The 20,873-nt window shown below is 41.2% G+C and overlaps 1 protein-coding gene across 6 annotated transcripts in view; it reads right to left on the reverse strand.

Annotated features, from left to right (window-relative positions):
* The window catches only part of TCP11L2 (t-complex 11 like 2), a 46,193-nt gene that overhangs the window by 15,920 nt on the left and 9,400 nt on the right, over positions 1-20,873 (reverse strand). For 3 of the 6 annotated variants that reach the window (XM_036250657.1, XM_036250656.1, XM_036250655.1), the window contains exons 2-6: positions 17,775-17,967; positions 15,518-15,653; positions 13,696-13,816; positions 12,575-12,798; positions 10,652-10,788 (exon numbers count right to left, since the gene is read on the reverse strand). In XM_036250657.1, the coding sequence (XP_036106550.1) occupies positions 10,652-10,788; positions 12,575-12,798; positions 13,696-13,816; positions 15,518-15,653; positions 17,775-17,931 (775 nt within the window). In that variant the 5' untranslated portion in view covers positions 17,932-17,967. The remainder of the gene's footprint in view (positions 1-10,651; positions 10,789-12,574; positions 12,799-13,695; positions 13,817-15,517; positions 15,654-17,774; positions 17,968-20,873) is intronic. The other 3 variants (XM_036250658.1, XM_036250659.1, XM_036250660.1) reach the window with 3 other exon arrangements.

Genomic DNA, 20,873 nt, shown 5'->3' on the forward strand with positions numbered 1-20,873 from the left:
CACTCCCTCTAAGCTTGGAGGGGCGGCAGCTCCAGGGGTACCAGAGACATACAGGGAAGAACTGAGCTGTTTGGCACTGGAGCGAGGGCTGGAGAGGGGGCTTTCTCCTGGACAAATGTGCTGTCAGAGGCCTTTGTTCCTTTGGTGAGCCCTTCCCAGGGGCGGCAGAAAGCCGCCATATCTGGGACTCCAGCAACCTGGCTCACACTGGTAGCCCCGCCCCACCCAACTTTCAGGCCCACCCAAGCTGTTGCCACTTGCTTAACCATAGGATTGGCCTGTATTGGGTCCTGTTTCAGGTTTTTCCTAAATTCTTTCAAACAAGCAGCATCTGGTCTCAGCTAGCCCCATACCGCTCGTTAAGTAATACACAGAAACAAACAGAGGGAGGCAGCCAAAATGAGAAGACAAAGAAACAGGTCCCAAATGAAAGAACAGAACAAAACCCCAAGAAAAGAACTAAACGAAATGGAGATAAGCAACCTAACAGATGCTGAGTTCAAAATACTGCTTATAAGGATGCTGAATGAACTTAGTGAGAACCTCAGTGAACTTAGGGAGGGCATCAAGAGCATAAAAAAGGACCAGTCAGAAATGATGGATGCACAGTCAGAAATGAAGGAGGCATTAATTGAAATAAAGTATAATTTACACAGATTCAATAGTAGAGTACGTAAATCCAAGAAGCAAACCATAGATTTGGAATATAAGGAAGCAAAAAACGCCCAATCAGAAGAGCAAAAAGAAGAAAGAATCCAAAACAAATGAGGATAGTGTAAGGAGCCTCTGGGACAACTTCAAGCGTGCCAACATTTGTATCTTGGGAATGCCAGAAGGAGAAGAGAGAGAACAAGAAATTGAAAACCTGTTTGAAACAATAATGGCAGAAAACTTTCCTAACTTGGTGAAGGAAACAGACATACAAGTTCAGGAAGCACAGAGAGTCCCAAACAAGATGAACCCCAAGAGGTCCACACCAAGACACATCACCATCAAAATGCAAAAGGTTCAAGACAAAGAGAGAATCTTAAAAGCAGCAAGAGAAAGGCAGCAAGTTACCTACAAGGGAGTTCCCATAAGGCTGCCAGCTGATTTCTCAAAAGAAACTTTGCAGGCCAGAAGGGAGTGGCAAGAAATATTCAGAGTGATGAAAAGCAAGAACCTACAACCAAGATTACTTTATCCTGCAAAGCTGTCATTTTGAATCGATGGCCATATAAAGAGTTTCCCAGACAAGAAAAAGCTAAAGGAGTTCATCACCACCAAACTGTTATTATATGAAATGATAAAGGGCCTTTTTAGAAAAAAAAGATAAAATATATGAACAAACAAAATGGCAATGAATACATATCTATCAACAATGGAATCTACAAACAAAATGAACACCCAGAACAGAAACATTCTCATAGATACAGAGAACATTTTGTTGGTTGCCAGATGGGAAGGGGGTTGGGGGGAATGGGTGAAAAAGGTGAAGGGATTAAGAAGTACAAATTCATTGCTAGACTGACAAACCTCAAAGGGAAAGGGGTTGGGGGGTGGGAAGAAATAAACCAAAGAACTTACATACATAACCAATGGACACACAATAGTGTGGGAAAAGGCGGGTAGAGGGTGGGAGTGGGGAGGAGGAGGTCAATGGGGGCAAAATGAGGAACATCTGTAATACATTCTACATTCAACTTAAAGATATAAAAAAAAAAAATAGGCAAAAGAGCCCTGGCTAGTTTGGTTCAGCGGTTGGAGCATTGGCCTGCAGACCAGAGAGTTCCAGGTTCAGTTCCTGCTAGGGGCACGTACCAAAAAAAAAAAAAAAAAAATAGGCAAAAGATTTGAATAGACACTTCATATAAGAAAATAAATGGATGGCCATTTAGCATATGAAAAGATGTTCAATATCATTATTCATCAAGGAAATGGATAGTAAAATCACAATAAGATACTCCTCTTTTCATACCCTCTATAAAAGGAAAAATTAAAAAGACGTAATCCCTTGTAAAGCAACTGGAACTCTCATACATTGATGGTGAGTATAAAATGGCACAACTACTTTGGAAAATAGTTGGCAGTGTCTTATAAAGTTAACCATAAATTTACCATATGACCCAAACATTTCATTCCTAGGTATTTACAGGAGAGAAATGAAAACACATGCACACAAAAAGACTGGCAGACAAATGTCCACAGCAGCTTTATTCATGGTAGCCTAAAACCAGAAACAATGCAAATATCCATTAACAGGTAAACAGATAAACAAAGTGTGGTATAATCTTATCATAGGCTACTTCTCAGTAATACAAACTATTGATACATATAACAACATGAGTGAATCTCAAAAACCTTATGTTGACTGAAAGAAGCTAAACAGGAAAGTGAACCCAGAGTGTGATTCCATTTAATATGAATTTCTAAAAAAGAAGCAAAACTAATCTAAAGTGACAAAAATTGTATCACTGTTTAATCTGGATGGGGGAAGGTGGCTTGTACGGCCATGAAGGTTGTTTTTTCAGGAGGTGGTGACAGAAATACTTTGTAACTGGTTTGTAGTCATGGTTACACAGGCATATTCTTTTGTCAAAACTCACAGAACCATATACTTAAAGTGGGCACACTTTATTGCATGTCAAGCATATTTCAATAAAGTGAAAGAAGCCCTGGCTGGTGTAGCTCAGTTGGTTGGGCATCATTCCATGCACTGAAAGGCTGCCAGTTCAATTCCTGGTTAGGGCACATGCCTGGTTTCCAGCACAATCCCCAGTGTGGGGAGGGGGGGGTGCAGGAGCCGGCCAATCAATGTTAAACTCTCACACTGATGTTTCTCTCTCTCTCTCCCTCTCTCCCTTCCTCTTTCCCCTATCTAAAAATCAATAAACTATTCTTTTTTTAAAAAAAGGTTTAAAAGAAAAGGATTTGGGTTATGGGGTGGTCAATTGAGTCAATGAATCTAAGACAAAAACCGAGTAAACTTAGGTTGAAGTCACATAAAGTTTTATCAAACTAAACACATATGTAAACCTTCACACATGTAAAAGCCCTTGATTATGCTATTTAGTGCCACATGCCTAGTCAGGGAAGGGTTTGGTAAAGTCTGTCAGTTTAGTATGAACAGTTTGAGTACTTGAGCTTTCTGAGATGCATTCATCAAGATTATCCCCATATGGATTCATCAAAGAATACAATTCCCATCTCTCCTGACTTCCAATTCGGTACCTGAACATGGAATCTGGTACCCACCTAAGCATAAAACCTGACCGGTAAAAAGGTAACGACTACATCCAAATTTGGGGAAAGGCAAGGCTAGCTGTCGGCCTGGATAATTCTGAGCAGGTACCTTTCACATATACTAGAATGGTGCCAAATACATGACTGGGAGCCTCTGACGTTGGGCAAGGCTTTCGATGTCCCCCATTTTCAAAATTCTGGGAAGTATTCAGACCAAGTACCCCACTTTCCAGTTAGAAAAATATGGTTCTCTTATCCATGACATTTGCTCTTTTACGCCTAGCAATACCTCACCTCACCTCCCTTTTGGTACTGATTTTCTTTGAGAAACCATTTTCCCTTGCTCCATGCTTTTTTTTTCTTTTTTGGTGACTGTCAATTAAGAGGCCCTTGACCAGTGGTTGGCTCCTGATTTATATGCCCAAGAGATTCTTAACCTGTGACTGAATGGTGACTACAGCCTTTCAAGGATGACCCATTTTGTTTTATTATTATTTTTTAAATCCTCACCCAAGGATATTTTTCGATTTTGTTCAGATAGAGTGGGAGGGAGAGGAAGAGAAGGAGAGAGAAACATCGATGTGAAAGAGACACATCAACTGGTTGCCTTCAGCAAGACTCCAACCAGGGCCAGGGCCAACCGCAACCGAGGTACATGCCCTTGCCTGGAATTGAACCTTTGACTCATTGGTCCACAGGCCAACGCTCTAACCGCTGGGCCAAACCGTCCAGGGCAAGGGTGACCCATTTTGAAGTACACATAACCATCCTGGCCACGGAGCCCAGGAGCTTTCCCTTGTTTTGTTTTGTTTTTCCAACCCAGATTCCTGACACTCTCCTGGTTTCTGGCCTTGCTCAGGGTAGGTGTTCTAGCTTTTCTGTATTTTAGCTTTAGCCTCCATCTTTCCATTCACTTCCGTTTGTGCTAAATCAGTCAGAGTTGGTTTCTGTTGGTTGCAATATAACCCAGCTGATATAACACAAAAATGAATAATTGAAGAAAGTTGCCAAAGCAGCAGCTGGTTTAATCTTGGCTTGGCTATAGGAGACCTGGCATCCAGTCCTAGCTGCACTACTTATTAGTTGTGTGACTCTGTCTTTTAGCAAGTCATGGCTGAGCAACAGTTTGCTCATCTTTTAAATGTGCCATAAATATATCCTGAACGCCTTGTATGCCAGGTAAAGACAATCATAGCTCAGTGTAATAATGTATTTTTAAAAAATATTTGTCTCATATAATTTTTTTAAAAAATCACATGAAGTTCATGGAAATATTTTATCAAATGTAAAATATCTAAATAAATAAAACCCTTTTTCTTTTTGAGTATCTTTAAAAATTACCTGTGATATAGTCCCCTCAGGGCTAATTTGTTCCTCTTTCAACAGGTAATTTAGTTTTTGGATCTAATGTGGTTATCTTTTTGACACTTGATATATGCACCCAATCACTGCCAAAGGGTTTCTTGGGTGTATTTTATTTTATACTATCCCATTCTCTCTCTCTTTTTTTTTAAATTTTAAATGCCTTTACTGAGGTATAACTGACATACAATAAACTGCACATATTTAAAGTGTACAATTTGATGTTTTCATATATGTATACATATCTGCAACCATCACCAGTTAAGATAATGAACATATCCATCACCCCCAAAAGACTCCTAGTGGCCTCTGTAATCATTCCCACTTCTCCCTCCCTCCCACCCCCATTTCACCATGCCCAAACATTCTGATCTGCTTTCTGTCCCTAGAAATCAGTTTGCTTTGTCTACTGTTTTATAAAAATGAATTCCTATGGCATGAACTTTTTTTTAATAACATAGTGATTAGATATTTCTATAACTTATGACGTGATCACCCTGATAAATTTAGTACCCATCTGACACCATACATACAGGGTGGGACAAAAGTAGCTTTACAGTTGTGAATATGTAAAACAGATAATTTATTCTTGTATTATTGTTTATTAATAATTATTTTTCCATATGAACTGTAAACCTTTTGTCCCACCCTGTAGTTATTACAATATTATTGACTATACTCCCTATACTATACTTTACTTGCCCATGACTATCTTGTTACTACCAATTTGTACTTTCTTTTTTTTTTTTTTTTTAATCCTCACCCGAGGACATTTTTCCATTTTTTGTACAGATAGAGTGGGAGGGAGAGAGAGGAAGAGAGAGAGAGGAAAACATCGAGGTGAAGGGACACATCGAGTGGCTGCCACCCGCACGACCAACCAGGGCCAGGGACAAACTGCAACCGAGGTACATGCCCTTAGTGGGAACCGAACCCGGGTCTCTCCGGACCGCAGGCGGACACTCCAACCGCTGAGCCAAACTGGCCAGGGCCTTTTTTTTTTTTTTTAATCTTCACCAGAGGACATATTTGCATTTATCTTCAGATAGAGCAGGAGGGAGAAAGAGAGAAACGTTGATGCAAGAGACACATTGAGTCGTTGCCACCCACACAACCCCAACCGGGACCGGGGACAAACTACAACCAAGGTACATACCCCTAGCAGAAACTGAGCCCAGGACTTTCTGGTCTGCAGTCCGACGCTCTAACCGCTGAACCAAACTGGCCAGGGCTGTACCTTTTTTTAATTCTCAACTAAGGATATATTTTTATTCATTTTAGAGAAGGGGGAGAGAGAGAAACATTCACTGATGCCTCTCATATGCACCACAACCAGGGATTGAACCTGCAATCTAGGTATGTGCCCTGATTAGGAATCGAACCCACAGGTGTACAGGATGATGCTACAACCAACTGAGCTACCCAGCCAGGGCCCAATTTATACTTCTTCATCCTTCCCCTTCTTCATCCATCCCCCACACCCCTCCCATCTGGCAACCATCAAAATATTCTCTATATCTATGAGTTTGTTTCTGTTTTGTTTGTTCATTTGTGTTTTTTTTAGAGTCCACATATAAATGAAATCTCTTGGGTGTATTTTATTTTATTTTTATTTTAAATATGTTTTTATTGATTTTTTTAGAGAGAGAGGAAGGGAGAGACAGAGAGAAATATCGATTGGCTGCCTGCTGCATGCCCCCTACAGGGAATTGATCCAGAAACCCGGGCATGTGCCCTGACCAGGAATTGAACCAGGACCTCTAAGTCCATGGGACAACACTCAATCCACTGAGCCACACCGGCCAGGCTCTTGGGTGTAGTTTAAATAAGGCAGATGCATATATAAAACCTGTCAGCAAAGTAAAATCATTTTTGGAGTCAATTCAGAAACTCAGAGTCCTTCTCTATATTTATTTTCCAATAATTATTTTATAAAAATCATGTACACACACAAATCCAACACTTTTGTCTTTCTGTGTGATACTGTGAGGCTCTTATTTTGATATTGGAGCAGTGGCCGACTTTCAGCAGTCACTTAAGGATATAATTAACACCTGACATACACTCTGCTTCCTGAACTCTTGACTTCTCTGAGAATGTATCTGGAGCCTGGGCAATTATGACCTATATGCACAGCAGAATTTATTCTATTCTTAAATCTTTGGAAATATCCAAATCTATGTGAAAGGTACAACTGAAGTACAGGTCACTAAGCCTAGGTTTTAAGGAGAGAAAAAAATTATTTGCGATGAACAAAATTGTAATTCAACCCTATATGAAGGAATTTGTTCAACATTCCAAGCTATCTTTATTCCAAACTTGGAGGCATCTTGCACATCCACACGTCCACAGGCACACAAATGAAACCAACCACTAAGACTCAGGAAAACACTGCTAAGAAAAAACTTTAGTTCAGGTTTCAGATTTGGGTTCTATGTGGGGTTCTACTTCCCTTAATCCTTCTCTCTCTTCGGAAATAAAACAGTATCGTCCCTAAGTCATAGCCTTCTTGTTGTAGAAGGATCCTGAGAAGTCATCTAGTCTTATATACCATCCGATTCCAGAGCCCCTCTGCCAAACTCTCCAGACAGTCATATGGTGTTAGAAGAGAGGCAGTGTTGCACAATGGTTGGATACACATGCTTTGGAGCAGAGACATAACTGGGTTATCCAGGCTTTACCACTTACAAGCAGTCACCTAGGGTTAAGTATCTTAACCTTAATTTCTTCATTTGTAAACAGTGGGTGATAACAGTACCAGCCTCATAGGGCTATTGTGAGGCTTGAATGGGTTAATAAATATAGTGTTTGACATATATTAAGGACTAAGCACTTATTAAGTGCTCACAAAAATGTAGCTAGCATTGACTACTATTATAAAAGAGCAGCCCATCTCAATGTTAAAACAGCTCCAGCTACTACTAAGGTCAAAACTGGCTTAGCTGCTACTTCTCTCCCATGGATCCTACCCAGCTCTATAGAGCTTAACCCAAGTCCCTGAATCAACAGGGCAGGGCTCATGGCCCACCTGAGTCTTCTTTTACCAAGCAGAAGTGCCCAGTTTCATCAACTGTTCCTCATATGACCCTCCATGACCCATGCTCTCTTTCTTGGACATTTTCCAGCCTGCAGGATCCCTTTACACATGGCTCCTGTTTGGCTTTGTTTACATAATGCTATCATATTGACTATCATGACAGAAAAGCTCAGTCCACAAGGGGTAGAGTGAGGTGGTGATCCACCTAACTCAGCCTTAGACTGTGGTTAATTAAAATCCAGAGACTGATGTCAAGGGTTTGCCAGTTAACCTGTCTGTTGCCGACTGTGAAATGTCAGTTTCTCATCTGTGAAATGAGGGTATAACAATATCTATCTCCCTGAGTAATTGTGTGGATTCAGTGAGGTAGTACTTCCTCGCCCCCCATTCTTTATTGACGTCCTCCAGTACAGTTTTAACACCCACTAGTTCACAGACTGCTCCCATCAACATTACCAAGGATCCTCATGTCATATCTAGTGGTCAAGCCTGGGCTTCCATCTTTCTTGACTATTAAACAGCACTTATCACAGCTGATAACATCTTCCTCTTCTGAACACTTTCTTCACATGTCTTACAGGACACCCCTCTCTCCTGGCTTTATCTCTGGCTACTCCTGCAAGTTTCAATTGCTAGATCCTTCTCTTCAGCTCTCAATGCTCTAGAGTCCCAGGTCAGGCCTCTTCAGTATCTACACTTACTCCCTAGGTCATCTCATCCAGTGTAAAATTGTGGAGCTGGACTGGGTGAGTGCCAGCTCTGTAACATACAAGTTGTATAAGGAGGCAAATGATTTAACCTCATCCATAAAATGGAGTGATTTCCTAAAGTTACTGTAAAGATTGAATTAGTCAACACAGGTGAAGAGCTTAGAATGTGAAGCATTTTATACATGCTGTCTAGTTCCGTGGCTTCATCTGCCATGAATATACTGATGATGCCCACATGCATATTCCCATTCTCCAATACTCGTATCTTACATCTAAAAGCCCACCTGACATCTCCATGTCAATGTCAAACAAGATCTCAGAGATCATATATCAAAAACTGAACTTGATTGCATAACTTCTCTCAACTTTCTTTCTCTTCCCCCACCCCCTCCCCACCAATTCTCACAGGCATCACTAGTCACCCAGTTGCTCAGATGAAAACCTTAGAGTCATCCTCAACTCCTCTCTATTTTCCTTCATCCAATTTTCAAAATACATCCAGAATATGACCTCTTGTTACTACTTCCACCACAACCACCTGACCAAACCACCATCATTTCTTGTCCAAGCAACTGCAATAACACCTATTTGGTACCCTTGCTTCCCTCTTTTATTTTAAATCTTCCTCCAAGGACACATTTTTTAAAAAATTGATTTTGAAAGTGAGAGAGAAAAAAACATCAATCAGTTGCCTCCCATATGCACCCCAACTGGGGATCGAACCCACAACCTAGGTTATGTGCCCTGACTAGGAATTGAACCCACAACCTTTTGGTGCACGGGATGACACTCCAACCAGCTGAACTACCTGGCCAGAGCTCTTGCTTTCCTCTTTGCTCCATATAATCTATTCTCAAGAGCCAGAGTATTCTTTTTTTTTTTATCCTCACCTGAGGATATTTTTCCATTTTTTGTACAGATAGAGTGGGAGGGAGAGACAGACAGAAACATCGACGTGAAGGGACACATCGAGTGGCTGCCACCCTCACGACCAACCAGGGCCGGGGACAAACTGCAACCGAAGTATGTGCCCTTAGCGGGAACCAAACCCGGGTCTCTCCAGACTGCAGGCGGACGCTCCAACCGCTGAGCCAAACTTGCTAGGGCCAGAGTATTCTTTATAAATAAAAATCAGCCCTGGATGGTTTGGCTCAGCAGTTGGAGCATAGGCCCTCGGAGCAGAGTCAATGGGCTCAATTCTGGTCAAGGGCACATGCCTTGGTTACGGTTCGGTCCCTGGCCCCCATCAGGGTTGTGCAGGAAGCAACCAATCAATATGTCTCTCTCACATCGATGTTTCTCTCTCTGTCTCCCTCTCCCCCTCTCCCGCTCTGTCTAAGAATCAATGGAGAATATCCTCAGGTAAGGATTAAAATAAATAAAATAAAAATGAAAATCAGATATTGCTGCCCTACTCAAAATTCTCCAAGACTTCCCATCACACTTGGCACAAAATCTAAATTCTTCCCATTTCCTAAAAGGCTCTATATCAGTGGTTCTCAACCTTCCTACTGCTGCGACCCTTTAATACAGTTCCTCATGTTGGGGTGACCCCCAACCATATAATTTTCGTTGCTACTTCATAATTGTAATTTTGCTACTGTTATGTCTTAGGAGACCCCTGTGAAAGGGTCATTCGACCCTCAAAGGGGTCGCGACCCACAGGTTGAGAACCGCTGCATATGATCTGTCTGCATCCTGGCCTCATCTCCAACCAGTCTCACCTATGCCAGCCACACTGTCTGCCCTGTGTGTGTCCAACTTTACAAACAAGTTTCTGCTTCAGGGCTTGGTGTTTGCACCTACTCTGGCTGGAACGCTCTTCCCTCACATCTTCACATCCCCCTTCCTCATTCCTTTGCAAACTGTTAAATGTTACTTGTGAGAGAGGCTTTCCCAGTCCACCTCATCTAAAAAAAAACACTCCCCTCCCTCCCTCTTGCACCATTCCTGTCTGCCTTTTATCCTATTTTCTTCATAGCATGTAACGACACAGCTGATCATTAAGTTTGTCTATAGAATGTCAGCTCCTTGGGGGTCGCAACTTTATTCCGTTCTGTTCACTGCAGTATCCACAGAACCTAAGCAGTGTCTGGGACCCAGCAGGTGCTCAATAAATATTGGTTTTGATGCATAAAGAAACGAATGGTGCTTGGCACAGTTCCTGGCACATAGTAAACAGCCATAAGTCTGTGTGTCAATTTTAAAAGTTAAAAATGTTTAACAGAAAGCCAAATTTCGTTAGTGACACTTCTTAAGATGTCAAAAATATCATATTTTCACCTAATTTCAATATAAATATACAACATCTTGTACTTACTTGGAGTTTCTTCTAAAATTTCCTGAAACTTGGTTCTCTCATAATCCACCAGCTGGCGTTGAAAATGTGGTCTAAAACTCCTAATTAGAAAATTGGCCATGTCCATATTCATGAGGTCCAGGACATGAAATATTTGTCTAAAAATTAAAGAGTTAAAATAGTTAGATAAGTGATCAAGATATTAATATGAAATTCATTAACTTTCACCTATTTACTGAGATGAAAAAAAGTAAACATCCCCAAAATAGTTTTTAATTTGCAGTCACCCTTTGGCAAGGTCACTTTTCATAGAAAGCGTTACACATGCATTCCAAATGTATTCTTCTACAGCTCTCAAGAGAATTTGCTTTAGCGAATATATTACTTCCAGCTGAGCCATTACATCCAGTCCTGAACTGATAGAAAAAGTACATTAAATGAGTCTTAATAATGAGACAAAAGTTTCAAGAAGGAATTTTCATTTGAAAGCCCCTTTAAAGAGTCTGAACATAGTGTATATGGTTTCTATTCCTAAAGGAATAAGAAAAAAGAAAAGAAAGGATGGGGTACTGAGACACAGGGGGAAAACACTTTCTTTTAGAGTTGAGCTCAAATCCAGCTCTATGGCCAGGCACAAGTTACTCAACCTCTCTGAGCCTCAGTTTTCCCACCTTTGAAAGGAGAGGAAATGGAGGGATGTTGTGAAGAGTCAATGAGATAATGAATGTTAAATGTAGGGGACAGAGGCACCCAGTAAGTGCTCAATAAATGACTAAGATGAACACCACAGATTTGATATCACCCATGGGTAATAAGATAACTAGAAGCAAAGATTCTGCAACTGAAGAACTGCAATTTGCCAGAGCTGAGCACAACTATAAAGATACATAAAACCCATGTTACATATGAGGAAAAGTGACTTTGAAAGGTTATCAACTTGCCCAAGGTCATAAAGTAAGTTACCTGCTACGTGCAGTTTCCTTCCTCTACCTTTCCAATTCTATTAAATAAAACTTATCTATCAATGTGGCTATATTCACATACACACACAAGAAAAGTTCCCCTCAATGGCAAAGAGTGTTGCTAACTCCTCCTCCTTCTGGGATCACAAAGACGTTATCGTCTGCACAGCCAGATGAGATTCGCACTTCCTCAAGGGAGCTGTGAAGAGATGGCTAGCGGACCACCAAAGATCCACACTCCCTTTCCGCAGTGCAGAGTTGTGGCTGGGAAATGTGTTTCCAGACAGCAACCCCATTTCCCAGGCACCCTTCAATCTGGGTGGGACCATGGTACTCGTTAGTGGGAGGTGTCACTTCCAGGTCCAGGTGGTTAAACATGAACTCCTTCCCATTCACCAGCTGAATGTAAAGGACTCTGAGGAGCTGGGCAAGGGCAGAGCCAATGCAAGAAGGGGCCTGAGTCACTGAATGGCATGTGGAAGGCTGCCTGACAAAAACCCTGACATGGACTGTGACATGAATGAGAAACAAATTTTTATTGATTACTCCCTGAGAATTCACGGTAATGTGTTATAGTAGCTAGCATTACCCTAATAAAGAAGCCCTTCTAGAAGCCCTGCTGGAGGTCCTATTAACCTTTCTACTTCCCCTTCCATAGCACTTACCACAACTGTATTTACTTGTTCAAGGTGTGTCTCCCCTCTAGACTATAAACTCCCTGGGGTCAGGGACTATCTCTGTCTTTTTCATCACTGCATCCTTAATGCCCAGCACATGCCAGCTAACCCTGTTAGGTAAATCTATCTGAAAACTATGTATGTACCAAATGACTGACTTAAATCCTTGTTTATTTGTTCTTTTATTTTCCTAGGGCCAAGGATTCCTCTGAGAGACCAGTTATTATTCCGTGTTCCTCAATCCTCACACTTCCCTTCTGAACTCAAAGGTACTCTAAGAAAATGCAAGCAGCAAACATGCTAACCTCAGCACCTCCACGATGTTGCCGGTAGCCTTTAACTTTCTGACATCGTCATCTCTCACAGGTGCGCACAGCTTTCCCATTGTACTGATGATATAGTTGGCCAGGCCTTGGATGTCAACAGCACCGTGCTCAGCCTGCTGCCTAATGAGGTCCGTGTCCAAAACTTCACAAATCTGGTTGCGGAGCCGGTTTCCACTACCGGGGATCAGAAAAGAGAGAAGGATCTACACAGGGAGAGGAAAGAAACATTATAGCATCATTATATGAGTAAAAGCTGTTATTTTTTTATTTCAATGTCTGGATGACCAATGCCCTGGATACCACAGAAGTTTATATGAACTGGGTGGTTGATCAGAGCTCTCTAGTGTCTTAACCCTAAAAAGAAAGATCTAGCTTCTGAATTAAAAGCCCCTCCCCCACTTTTCATGGGAAATGACTGATTCTCACAAGATGAAAGCAGTAAGAAAATAATATTGCTGAAAGAACTTCAAAAGGTTTACAGATAAACTATGCAAAGACAGAACAAGTTGCAGATCATGGCTCCAAAAGAGTTCAATAAAGAAGAATAAATGGAATCCCCCAAGGGGTCTATTAGTATAATACATCACATTTTACATATAAAATATGTATTATATATTATATAAGCAACCTATATTGAGTATTCAGTACACAGCAGACATGGTTTCTTATATAAATAATAGGTATAACTACCTCCCAGTGTTATGGTAAGGATAAATGGACAGTCTAAAACTTGGCACAGAACAAATGTCTTGTTAATGTTAGCTAAAACTGTAACTGTCACCTCATTTAATCCTTACAACTACCCTGCAAGTACTCAGAAAATAAGATCTAAAGAGGGAGAGGCCATCACCAAACCAGGACTATCTAACTCCACAGTCTGTGGTCTTAACCACTGCTCTGTGCGCTAAGCATCACCCTGAGTTCCCTCCACTGCCCCATTTCTCCAGCCTCCGCCCTACTGTAGGAGGTGCAGGAAAAATCCCTCCCAGTGATTGAACTTGCTCGGTTTTTCAAAAAGGATCTCTAATACTGTTTGGAATACATGAAAATAGTCTTTGGGGGAAAACAATTACTAATTAACACAGACAACGTCAACCTACCTCTCTGATTTCTTCAAACAGTTTGATGGCATGGTCATACTCGGGAGGCTCAGCATTCAGTTCTGATTCCAAGACATCCCAGTAGGCCTGGTGGACAATGCGCTTCACTCGGCTGGCCAAGCTATAGGAATAACAAGGATGGTTTTTTTAAAACGAGCATTGTTTTCCCTGTTTATAAAAGGAACATATTCATGGTAGAAATCTTAGAAAATGCAGAAAATTAAAAAATTATTTCATCCCATTATTTCCATTTTTTCTATATTGTTTTAACATAGAGTACCCGGTATGTACAATATTATATACTTGTTTCATTTAATATTTTGTCCTGTTTCCCCTAGATTTTTAAAATGTTTCCTTCCTATAACTTTCGATAAGTTCATAAAATTCTCTCCTAAGAACATATCATAATTGCCTAGCTACTCTTTTACACAGATTCTTGGACTTGTTCTAGATTTGTGGGATAAGATGGCCAAGTTGCCCTTTCCTCAACAGCTGAAGTTTCGTGGCACAGAACAGAACAGATTGGCCTCAAGGAGACATGTATTTGAAAGCCTGCCAGTTTCAGCTTCGATGTCCCACTTAAAGTTAGCCAGACCAAACTGCTGAAACAGGAGCTACCTCGGAAGCACTCACAATAGACTAGAGGGCCACCTTGCCTCACCCCTTATATCAATGCCCTAAAATAGGTGCCCACTGAACTCCTGCCCCATTTGCAACAGCTCTGAGAACAGCATACCTCCCTGCCCCAGAACTACATCCCAGTCTTACACCCTCACCCAGGGGTGTAGCAGTAGAGCTGGTATACAGGATCATGATGAAGGGCAGTTACCACAGAAAACCAAATAGATACACCTTCTTTGGCCAATAATCATAAAAATTATTAAGGATTATTAGAACAACATCCCCAGGAGCAGAAGGACTATGGTCCACATTTTATAGTAAAAAAAAAACAACTTTTATGTTTACTATAATCCTGCTTTAAAACAAACAAAAGAGTTCTGAACGGAATCAAATATTATATGCCATCTTAAGTGATGGAGAGAGTGCCTCTGGGTTTATACATGGCACTGTGAGGTTGAAGGTTCAGTGCCGTTACCCTTGAGCCAACTTTGCCTCTAAAGATGATGCATCTGTAATAATGGCCACAAGCCTTTTCCCCTCTTTGTCGCAGCCACTGAAGCCAGAGAGGGTGAGATCAGACATAAGGGTGTGTCTACAACTAAAAGTGCCTTGTGGGGAGGTTAAACAGAGGAGCCTATGCGGCTGTGATTCCAAATCCAGAGGCTTCTAGATAGCCTATTCTTAGCAATCTTACAACTCAGCTGCATTTCTTTCTCGCTCACAATCTAAATATCAGTTTTTTTTAATAAGTCAATCTGCAACTATTTGAGCATGTATTATTCGTCAGGTACTCTGCTAGGTCATAGGGATAGAGCAAATATAGACATAGTTCCTCTAATAATGGTACTTTGGGTCAAGTAGGAAAGACAGACAATGAACATAAAATTGTAAGAAATTGTAACAAAGGTGGGTAGAGGGGGATACAGGAATCTTTAGCAAGGGGATGTCATGTAGTCTAACAGGCTCAGGAATGTCAGGAAAAGCTTCTCTCAGGAAGTGACATATAAGCTGAGTTCTAAAGATTATGGGTAACATGTACCCAGAGGAACGGTTTCAAAGACAAGTATAGGACCTTGTTAGAGAACCGGATAATGTTTACTCCCACTCAGTATTACATGAGAACTTCCAGGAATCAGTTACACACACACACACACACACAATCTGCAGTACAGTTGATGTACAACAAACACCTCTAGGTTACCTGTTCTCAGGGAGGGCATCTTGTTTCAGTTGAAAGTTCTCATTTACGGCAATTTCATGAACAAGAGTCATGTTTTCTAAGTTCCTTGCTGCACCCATCACTTCGTCAAATGTTACAACCCTGGGAGGGCTTGCTGCTGAGAGAAAAGCAAAAACCAGGGCATGTTGTAGAAGAGAAGCTGTCATCCAACGAAGCCTCCTGATGCAGCTAGAGTGTAAGTTATTCCAACATATATTTTCAGGGTTTAACAAGAATATATACTAAAATAGGTGGATTCCCCTACTTAACATATAAGTCTTCAAAAATTTAAGAACTCCTTTGATAGCTTCAGTCACTGACAAATTTTCAATGTTTTTGAGATAATCTTATTAATATTAATATAGGCTAAGTTAATTTTTAAATTAAATCACCTCATTATTGTGCCTATTATAGTTGCATTTATTACATGTAATATACAGAACATTAATGACTATTTTTATTCTGTAATTCATAATTCTCATGAATTTAAGCAGATTTAATATAAAATAATTGACATTGTAAAACTATAATTTCTAAAAATATAGGCAGTATAGCACATGCTTAGGTTTGGTTCTAAGTTTTGCCACCTGGTAGTTATCTTGACTTCACTGAGACATAACTGACCTCCTCATAGTGCTGTTCTGAGGTGATTAAATAAGATAATTTAGGTAAAGAAGAACACAGTAAGAACTCAATAAATGTAGATAATTAAAAGAAAATAAATCTGATAAGCTGCATAATGAATTTTGCAGAAGTACTAAGTACTTATTCTATTATTTCTAAAGATTATTCTACAAAATTATTTTAATAAATCAGTTAATTTTGAAATCACTGTTGGAACTCTTAGTTCCTATTAAAAAGCATTATCTCAGATAACCATACTGACTAGCAATATTGGGCTACCTAAAATCATTTTAAGAGGAGGAGGAGTGGGGAAGAGAGAATGGTTATACACAGAATCAGTAAAACCCTTCTTCAGAATTGCTAGGTACCCCTTTGGAGGCATCAACCCTGTACACAGTGTAAAGAGTAAGAAAAAGCACAGACAGCTGAATGGCTGCTAGCAAATTCTTTTGCCAGTTCTCTGTCTCACAAAGAATCTCCTTAAAAATGCCTGCACACTATGGTCCAATAATCCAATTATGTCAAAAGAATTCCTGGAAAGGCTTTATGTACTAAGATGTTCATAAAACACTGTTTACAACAGCAAAAATCAAACAAACAAAAAACAACAAATTGAATGTCCAATGATAAATCAATGGTCAAATTAATGTCATCATATATTCACTCGATGATGTAGTAAGTAGTTATGTAAATGTTTTGTTGTGATACTAAGTGAAAAGAGTGTACACAAACACACACACACATCTGTTTATGTGAAGAATGAAGATATGACAAAGCATTGTCAGCTGCCATCTTTGGGTGATTTATCAGCAATGTTTTCTTTTGCTATACTTATCAACTCCCCAGTTTTTAAAAATAAGAATGTATAAATCTGAAATAAATACAAATGAACAAAATTTTTGGAAGTGGGCATCTGACCATATTAAACATTAGTTGCTTTTTTCCTCAATGGCTTTGCCAGCTTAAGTGTTCAATATTTTCTATACAAAATTCCAATTAAAAAGCTTTGGAAAGAAAAAAAGACAAATGCACTTGCTTTACACATCTCTACCTTCCACACACAATGAAGCAAAAAAGATGTCTCCCTTCACTGGGGCCACTCTTTTAATGCCTTCTCACCCTCTTGGTGTAGTAATTCTCCTTAGGGGCCCTTTTCTGGGGTGATTTGCACAACAGTTTTTGAAATCAGCAGGAAACCCTTAAGATTATTTCACTTCCTCCCTGACCCTTGAATTGGGGCAACTTTCCTTTCAAGTAAATCAGAAACAATCAGAAAAGACCCATTTGAATTTACCCTTGAATGTGGGCCTTTACAAAGTGATGTCAAGGGACTGGTTTGCCACTACTTGAGAAAGACAGGTGGGGTTGATTTACAGTCACACCGAGGCAGATCAGACACAGTGATGATAAGAAAAAATGGGCAAGTTGTAAACTTTAGTGCCTATTTATTTCTGAGAGTTTGTACAAGGTAGCTGCGGGGCCTCTGCAATGGTACTCCGGTAGATTTAGAAAGAAGGGGAAGTCTGTCCTCTGATCTCAGTCATTTCTTAGTTTTAGAATCCAACACACATGTCCAGAACCAGCCCTCCCCTGGCCTCTGCTGCCATCAGCTTACAAGCAGGAGAGCTGGATTTGCTGGAGGAGTCACTTGTAAAGCTCTGCCTGGAACACTCATAGTCACTGAGCGACGCCATGCTTTCGGAAAACCGGGAAGAATCTGAGTCGCTGGGCTGGTCCTCACCCACATACTGCTTCTCGCCATTGAAGGGCATTTTGCGTCACTTGAGTGTGGGGTAGAGAGAGAGTACCTGCACAGACAAACAGACCCTGTGTCAACATTCTGTGGTACTTCACTGCTGGTGCCAATACTTCCTCCAGGGTAGATACTCGTGTCGCACCTGTCACAGCGCTGGAAAGGCTCACAGAAGATGGCCTCACGCTTCCCATAGCACCCCAGCCAGGCTATCACTAGGCCTTCGAGACTGCCTTCCAGAAAAGGAAACCACAGCTACAGGTGTGAGCTTCCTCAGGACACCCTCAGCGTGAATGTGGACTGTCAGTAATAACAGATCCTTAAAACCAAAGCGCAGACCACAGCCTCTTCTCCAGGCTGCTGAAACATGGGAGGGAAGAGTGAGAGTGTGGGTTTGTCACGTGGCCTCGAGGAAGTCACTGAACTACCTACCTCATCAGTAAAACTGGGCTGACAGACTAATCTCATAGGATTACTTGAAGATGAAACAGGATTCATCTTATTAAAAAGTGCTTAGGGCCCAGCCAGTGTGGCTCAGTGGTTGAGCATCGACCCATGCATCCAGAGGTCACCGGTTTGATTCCCGGTCAGGGCATGTACCTAGGTTGCAGGTCCGATCCTTGGGGTTGGGGTGCATACAGGAGGCACCTGGTCAATGTTTCTCTCTCACATCGATGTTTCTCTCTCTCTCTCCCTTCCTCTCTCTCTAAAAATCAATAAAAACATATCTTTAGGTGAGGGGGGTAAGTACTTAATACAGCACTCAACTATTAGCTATTGTTATTGTTATTGTTCCTGTTTTGTTTTTAATAAAATATTTTTTATTTCAGCCTCATTAGTTGTCTGTGAGCCTCCTGGGAAAAGGAGAAGGCTAATTAAAATCTCTGACTGGCAAGTCTTTGTTCCTCTCCATTTTCCCGTGAACTGCCATGATATGAAGAGTAAGGCCTGAAATTTGCTTTATACTTGACAATTTACAAAGTACCCACTACCACCCAATGAATAACCAGGCACAAAAGATCCCAATTCACAGGCTGGAGTAACAGACTCTGGGGGACAAGAAGACTTAGTATGCCATAAAACCAGTCACTTGACTACATACAGTGCTGCTTGTGGGATTGCCTCCCTGGGCTGGGCAGGGCAGGGCAGTTGGGCCCTGTCACCCCCTTGAAAGGAGATCCTGGGCACACAGGATACCCAGGCCTACGCCCAGGAGCCTGAGCCAGGCCCGTGAGAAAGCTGGCCTTCACCTGAGTGTGGTGGCAGCTGACACTGAGGGGAAACCTGGGCTCGAGGAGAAAGGCATCTCCAATCCTAAATGGACAGTAGTGATAGTAAGGGCCCCCTGAGTCTCTTTAAACCTGACCCAGCTCATGCAATGAGGTGCACAGTCTTTAAAGCTCTCAGGATGTGAAACCACAACTATACATAGTATGCCTAGAAATACCCGCAGTTTCTTCAATGATTCCTTTCATATTTATTGAGTGCCTACTGTGTACCAGGCAATGGGAAAAATAATAGAAACAAAACAGACAGGGCCCTGTTCTCATGGCTCTCAAGTCCAGTTACCTAAAACTGTGTGTGCCAGATGCTGGAAGACAAGAAAAGGCAAAACAAGGCATTGCTGAGGAAACGTGAGACAGGAGAGGCAGGCAGGGCTGGGACTAGGTGGGAATCTAGCCTTTGTTGAGAGAAATAGTGCCACTTTTTATCTTTCGGGTGGTAGAGACAAGGATGGGCCTGAAAGGAACTTATAAAGGGTCAAAAGTCCAAGGGCATTTGTACCTGGCCTCACCTAAACAAACTTTTTCAGACCTGCCACTCACAGAAATGCCTCCTTGCTTGGCCCACCACTTTTGCAAACAGAAAACCACTAACTTGGAGGTTGCTTCTGCAGACTGAAGGACAAGGAGTTGAGTGTAGCTGCCAGGAAGCTACCAGGCAGAGAGAGTTACCTTATCCTAGAGTCCCAAGGCCAACCACCATGAACACAGGCTATAAAATAGCCCTGAACCCTTACATCCTCAGTGGTGAAATAACCTCCTTACCCCATGCAAACTAGATTCTACTTGAGCTTTAACTCCTATCTGCTGGGGAGGAAGAGAGAGGACAAAAGAAAAACATCTGCTCTAATCCTTTCACTTATACCAAACCCAAGATCCTAAATGGAATGAATGCTTGCCCTTCCCTCTAGCTTAGTCTCTTTGCCAATATTTTACTTCTCATTGATGGCACTTCTTGAAAATGCCACCTCCTCCAGGAAGCCTTCCTTCTACCCTCTGGCCAGAGCTTAAGACACTCTTCCTTGTACACCTGCAGCATATCTCCTAAATCTCTGTGACAGTGCTTTAGTCCCTTGCATAGTGCTTTTCCTCCCATGGCTACTTCAAACTCTCCTTAAAAAGGCAGGGACTGTGTCTTATCCAGGGCCAGGTATGTGACAAGTATTCATTTGGTGTCAGCTGAATTGGAACCATTGAATCCCACTTGGTGCAGCTTCAACCAGAACATTTGCAAACTGATATCACTACGCACTTACAGGCCTGGTACTGCCAAAGTTCAAGCACTAGGGAAGAGAATCTACACCGAAACCTACCTTACTAGGTTTAAGACTTAATATTCCCTGGTCCTTATCACACTCTTATTTGAATATCTTAAACTTTGTTTCGCTTTATTTTTTTTCCAGTCATTCCACTGTAACAATGGTGCTATGTGTGGCCTGCTCTTATTTCTCTTCACTTTGGCTGTTTTTTCCAAGTAAAGGTGAATAAAAGCTTCCATCCACTGGAATTTATTAACTAGGTTAATTCATACATCAATCCATTGGATTTATTTAACCATAAATTCATCCATTAAAATTTATGAACTGTCCATTTTTCCCTACTCCAGCTAAACAGCACACTTTGTAGGTTTTTAAATTGTATTTAACAAGGCAGCAAAGTACAAAGATTTAAAAAATAA

This window comes from Molossus molossus, unplaced genomic scaffold (genome assembly GCF_014108415.1).
Source record: "Molossus molossus isolate mMolMol1 unplaced genomic scaffold, mMolMol1.p scaffold_m16_p_10, whole genome shotgun sequence".
In the NCBI taxonomy this organism is placed as follows: Eukaryota; Metazoa; Chordata; class Mammalia; order Chiroptera; family Molossidae; genus Molossus; species Molossus molossus.